Genomic DNA, 6,254 nt, shown 5'->3' on the forward strand with positions numbered 1-6,254 from the left:
TGCTTCCATTGCAAGTACCCCTAGCAAAGGTAAAGGGAAGCAGTATTTTAGGGGGGAAAAAAATTGAGAACATTCAGGTGCCCCCCCAATCTCTTATGTTGGAACTGACTGCACTTTCTCTTTTCATCAGTAGTTCTTATTTAAAAGAAGAAAACAGGAAAACCAAGATTTAACATTTGATCCTTACCGGCCTCTTGTTCTCGACTGGAGCTTCGGGCATCTCTACTTGCCAGTATTGGTTTGCCATAACGAGCTGCAAATTGGCGTTCAGTACCCAAAAATCCTGGCATAAGGAAGTCAAATAATGACCACAGCTCTAAGACGTTGTTCTGAACATAAAAGAAACACTTGTTAAATTATTTTCAAAAGTAATAAATAGTTACAAGTTACCAGAAACATTGCCATGAATATTTAAAACTGCCTGTAAGACACTACAAACATAACACTTCAACAGACTTTTGAGCTCCTGCAACTTGGTGACTTTTTCATCAACCTAAGTTACAGGAAGACCCGTACACACACTTTAACATATAAATGTACTTTCTACGTGTCTTAAGCCATAACCTGACTTCTCCCAGACAACAAAACCCAGGAGATACCATTGGCCTTAGTTCTGGATGAGACAGATACTCCACAGAAAAGTCATTAGGACAAAGCCCAAAATCTGGAGTTCTCAGAGTCAAGTTTCTTGCTATTTTTACTAGAGGCACAAGAAAACGCTCTCTCTCCTTCCCTGCCCACTACTTAAAGAACAAATGGCAGAGAAAGTCTTGTTGCCAACTTTTGAGCCCCATTAGTACCACAGATCCTGCACTCATTCCCCTACACATGGCCATACTGGGAAAGGAAAAAGATGTAGTTGCAAGCATTTAGCAGTGAAAGGCTTTTTTACAAAGTATACTTTGAACAAGACAGCTCTGATAAAAAGCACAATAAAATGGACTGCAAAATAGATCTCTCTTGTGTGTTTTCTACTAACCCAACTCCTTGCGGAAAAAAGAAAAGCAGTTACCTGGATTGGTGTCCCAGAAAGAATTATCCTGTAATTGGCAGTCAGCTGTTTTACTGCTTTTGACAGCTTTGTTTTTCCATTTTTTATTACATGGCCTTCATCAAGAATGCAGTAATTAAACTTAATATTTCTAGAAAAGAAGAGTGTAGACTTAAGTAGCATTTAAAATTCTATGCTGCTAAAAAACTCAGAAAACACACCAATTCTTACCTGAAGAAGTCAATGTCATTTCTCACAACATCATATGAAGCCACTATGAGATTATGTCTTTTCACCTGGTGTTGTAGTCTTAAGAAAAAAAGACATCATAACTAAAATGTTCTTTACATATGTTATTTCAGCCTTTAAAGGTATCAGGATAAGTTCTACCATGCCCACAAACTATGGTTCAGTAGTAAAGTGAACCGCAAAATTCTGTGTGTGATTTACTCCACCCAAATCACAAATGCAAAATACATTACCTTGCTCTCTCAGTAGGAGGTCCTGTATAGTGCAAAGGATTAAGATACTCTTTTGAGCAAAATTTTCCCACTTCATCCACCCAGTGTCCTGTGAGCGTAGGAGGGCACACCACCAAGGAGGGAAGAGGAACACTGTCCACCAGTTTTGTTCTTGCATATTCCTGAGCCCTTTAGGAATATCAAAACAAGTTCAAAAAAAATTGTTTTTCACAGAACAGTTGAGGTTGGAAGGGACTTCTGGAGGCCATCTGGTCCAACCCCCCTGCTCAAGCAGAGCTAAGCCACCTACAGCCAGTTGCCCAGGACTATGTCTGGAGTCACTGCCATAGATCAAAGTCTTTAAGAGAGAATGTTATTTGTTTAAACTTACCTGAGGCAATGATCACCTGCAAGAATGCAAATGGATTGTAAAGTTTTTCCTAAGCCCATGTCATCACAAAGAATTCCATGAAGTTTGTACTTATTGAGAAATGCCAGCCAGTTCACTCCATCCTGAAATTGGAAAACAAAGAGTGCCTCAGAAGGAAAAAACAGCTTTTGGCTAGTGAAGCTTCACTTCACACATCTGTATGTGCTATCATCCATCAATGCCAAGCTATGAGCTTGCTTCCCACTGTAAATGCATCCACTACAGCCAATTCACTCAAAGCAGAGGGGAATAAAGGGAGAAGCATAAGTGGCCAAACAGTACGAGGCCTGGCTTTGCAGTGATGAGCTGCCATAGTCAGCCTAAGCACAGCGCAGCCCATTGGCCATTCCCTGAGAAAAATTGACAAAATCCAGAGGGAAAAAATACCATTAAAAGAAAACCAGCATAAATGGCATGCATTACTTAATTTGTTCTCCTTTACCCAAGAGTCCAAGATACACACTGCATAGCTAAAAACAAAACAAAAACCCCACAAGCAATAAAACCTCAGCACCTGAACAACTCCTACCCTTCCATTAAGTTGTATCAGATTGGAACTTACTGCTCTTTTAAAATAAAAGTATAAGCTGTTACCTGCTGATATTTTCTTAGCTCTGCTTTGATTGGTACTGGAATTTTATAGTTTTCCAGTTTTTTTCCATCCAATAATTGCTCCAGAAAGTGACGTTCTTTAGCTTTCATTTGGATTAATTCTTCAGACATGTTTGGTGGATCTGGTATGCCAGCCTAGAATAATATTTTTAAAGCTTGTAAGGGCTACAATACTTAATTCTTACACAGACACTAAGAAATAAAACCTCCTAATAGCTTTGACATTTAAAACAGATGGCAAAGATCTGCAATCTTCTCAATTGTATAAATCCAAAGTCAGCACTATACTTGTTTGATTCCTTGCAGATCAACTCATCCAGGATTGCAGGGTGCAAAAGACAAATTCTGCCCTAAAGGACACACTGAAAAGCTTGATACAATCACACAGAAGAAGGGAAATCCTGGTCATGCTTGTAAGATTTCACACAGATTGAGCTATCCTCCCTCTAATCAGAGAGTTTATCTGGCTGGCTAGGGAATCCTTTGACACCCACTTCTCCTTAGTCACTATCTACCATCCAAAGTTAGATGCATTTTTCTCCTACAGACATTAGCAGAATTAGATCTAAAGTGACACTGAAATCCACAAGATGAATTCAAGAAGTTTGAAACTATTGGGAAAAAGAAAAACAAACTCCTCCAGGTTTGTAGGAAGCCAAAGTCTGCTGCTAGGTACTTCCCACACCAGGTCAGAAGCCCCAGGAAGCTATCTGGGGACCAAATATGCTCTTTCTTGCTTCCTAATAATACACAGTAGCAAAAGAAGCACTAATATTTTTCATCATCACATCTGTCATCCCAGTTTTCTGGGCCACCTCCACCTTTAGTTAGCTTTACTCAAAAACCCAAGTTATTAATCACTTAAGGAAAACTCCTAGGTGAGATAAAAACTTTATCAAATGAATCCACCATTTATGTGGTTAATAAGGAAGAGGGAAAACTAACCCAGATATCAGATGCTAGAAGTGCTCCAATAAGGTATTTAAGTACATACACACACACAGACAACAGCCTACTTGTTCAACTGCTCTTCCTACTCTCCCTTTTAAAAGAACCAGTTAGTTTGGTTCAAGTATATTGTCAATTTGTAGCATGATTGCTTATCAATAAAACAGGACAAGTTAATTTGAACCATTTATCTTACAATCCTTCTCTCCATCATATTTTAATTTTTATGGTTGAATGAATAATGAAATTGAGAATAAAGACACAGGAAACTGAGCACAGCTAAGTTATACCAACTTGTTTATTGCTATTGTTTTCAATTCCTCACAATTAGAAACCAACACAAAAATACAGATTAGAAACTCCAAGTTTATTCAGAGTTCTATCACTTTTACTTAACCCAGCAGCTGAATTCAGCTCTTGCATTTTAAGTAGTATCTACAATGCCAGCACTAAACAGAACACTAGAAAGACTGTTTTGTTATAGAACTTTAAGTCATGCCTCAGGGACATGAAATTGACAGAATGGAAAGGTTTTTCCTGTTTTAATAATACCACTGTAACTACTGAAAATGGTAAGAGTTTATCTTCTGAAATGATCTGCAAGGGTACCCTAAAAAGTCTTCCCATTTAAAAAAAACCCCATAAAACACCACTCCATAATTTTTTCACACAAAGTATGTGTGAAACTTTGTCTACGAAAGCTTGATACTAAAGTCATTTCAATCTCAAAAGAGTGATCCTTAATAAAGCATTTCCCCATAAAAAATCTATTTCCCTAAGTCCCTATCAATCTACCCCCTATTTCCACTGAGATGACTCCAACCCCTCTACAGTCATGAATTTAAATTCCTTGTTTGGCTTAACATTTCAAATTGCTGGCATTCAAAAGACTGTCCCACAGCAATACTGGTATTTTATCTCATTCTTAATCTACTTCATTTGAAGTTTGTGTATTTCTAAGTTTGCATATTTAATGTAGTTCAACATCTGACGCTGAACTCCCTTAACTGGAAAGGGAAGTCTTAGGGGAGTTCTTGAGTAACTACAGAAAAGAAATATGAACTGCTCATGCATATGTATGCAATTAATAAAACAAGTATTCTACATTTTTAAAAGATGCTCACTGAATTCTATTAAACTAGCTTTAAAAAAAAAAATCTAAGCTATATTTATTCCATAGGACTGTATTTAGATGCATAAGAAGGGCACTGGGGGGAATGGCATTGGAATGAACAGTAACATGCCAGAAATTCATTTCTACGTTGCTCACTTTCAACTTTTTCAACATTTCAGTGTAAGCATACAGAAAGTGCTCCACTTAAGGAAGATTGCTAGTTATCAGATTCTAAGGTTCTATTATGCTAAATTAAAAACTGAGATAATGAAAGATACTAAACCCATTAAACTGACTTTTTTTTTTTTCATTAGAAATAAGCAGATAAATTCTGAACTATCTTCTATTACCATCTGGTGGCAATAGTAAGTTAGAAGCCTTGTAATCCTTGAAGTGCAATACTAGAAAGTGTCCGACTTATGCAAATTGTAGGAGGGGAGAAAAACTGAAGCAAGTATGTACTGATTAAACACTACTATATCACAATACATATAATATGTTGCCCAAAGCTGTAGGGGGGGGCTTTTTGATTTTAAGAGCTAAGAATAGGTAACTGTACTTATCTCCACACTATTTTCTCTTACTGCTATTTCATTTTTCCCTTTTAAATCAGTATTGCTTTTTTATGCATTTCTCTTGGCCACACACACAATACCACACATGCCTAGGGAGAACACACATCTATCTCCCAAGACTTTTGAGCCAAAACTGTCAAAAACAGCATTACACACAAAACTAATGAATATATACTTTAACTTCACGTATGCAGTTGAAATAAGTTTCTTATAAAGACAAATTTTACTTTAACAGTAATTTAGAAAATTACTAAGAGAGGGTCCAATTTTACGTTATAAAGGATACAACTTAAATTACTTGATACAGACTCGACATCTATAAAAACAGTTACTTATTCAACATTTAATAAGTCAGAAGCTTGGACTTTGTGGTTGGTGAAAAAGGGGATACAGGACAGTTCACACACTCAGTATACTTACAACTTGAGCTTACCTCAAGAGGCATTAGTCTAATTAGCGTTGCAAAGCACTGAGTAGCCATAAAACGTACACTGTCTGTCTGATCACTCATTCTACCCAGAACTGGAACCACTAGAAGAACAATGTATGGAACAATACCGACATCCAGCTGCTCCATTACACCTGAATCAGTTATTAAGGAAATAGTTTTTAAGGAAATAGTTTTTACCAGTTCAGGATTGTGGAAGAAAGAAAAAAAGTCTGATCTACCCAGCTACATTTAGCTCAGTTCTGACAGGTCCACTGGGTTACTCCTCAGCTAGCAGCCAACACAGCCATTCACCCACTTTCCCCCCACCCCCAGGGGACAGGGGAGAGGACTGGGGGGCAAGGGTAAGGAAGCTTGTAGGTTGAGGTAAGAACAGTTTAATAATAGAAATAAAAGAAAACTTGAAATTATACTAATATTAAAATAGTGGTGATAAAAGTGTCAAAACATGCAAATGAGTGACACAGTGCAACTGCTCACCACCTGCCAACCAAGCCCGGCCGGTTCCCAGATAATGATCCCGGAGCAGCGATAATCCCGAACCAAAACTGCAATCCTGGAAGAGCGAGAGCCCGAGCAAAAGCCAGAGAGGCCAAAAGAGGAAGAACCCCTCACTAATATACTAGACATCACAGAATCACAGAACTTTAGGGATTGGAAGGGACCTCAAAAGAT

At 37.8% G+C, this 6,254-nt stretch overlaps 1 protein-coding gene across 1 annotated transcript in view; it reads right to left on the minus strand.

The window, feature by feature from the left end:
- Positions 1 to 5,713, minus strand: part of LOC104529607 (TATA-binding protein-associated factor 172) — a gene marked incomplete at its 5' end in the record, with an annotated part of 9,959 nt that extends 4,246 nt beyond the window's left edge. Inside the window, 8 exons of the mRNA XM_010173954.2 lie at positions 1 to 20; positions 188 to 329; positions 1,013 to 1,142; positions 1,223 to 1,300; positions 1,474 to 1,641; positions 1,844 to 1,965; positions 2,477 to 2,629; positions 5,565 to 5,713. The exon at positions 1 to 20 is cut by the window's left edge and continues 108 nt beyond it. Coding sequence (XP_010172256.2) covers positions 1 to 20; positions 188 to 329; positions 1,013 to 1,142; positions 1,223 to 1,300; positions 1,474 to 1,641; positions 1,844 to 1,965; positions 2,477 to 2,629; positions 5,565 to 5,713 — 962 coding nt within the window. The remainder of the gene's footprint in view (positions 21 to 187; positions 330 to 1,012; positions 1,143 to 1,222; positions 1,301 to 1,473; positions 1,642 to 1,843; positions 1,966 to 2,476; positions 2,630 to 5,564) is intronic.
- Between the last annotated feature and the right edge of the window lie 541 nt (positions 5,714 to 6,254).

Source organism: Antrostomus carolinensis, unplaced genomic scaffold (assembly GCF_000700745.2).
Source record: "Antrostomus carolinensis isolate BGI_N321 unplaced genomic scaffold, ASM70074v2 scaffold11518, whole genome shotgun sequence".
Lineage (NCBI taxonomy): Eukaryota > Metazoa > Chordata > Aves > Caprimulgiformes > Caprimulgidae > Antrostomus > Antrostomus carolinensis.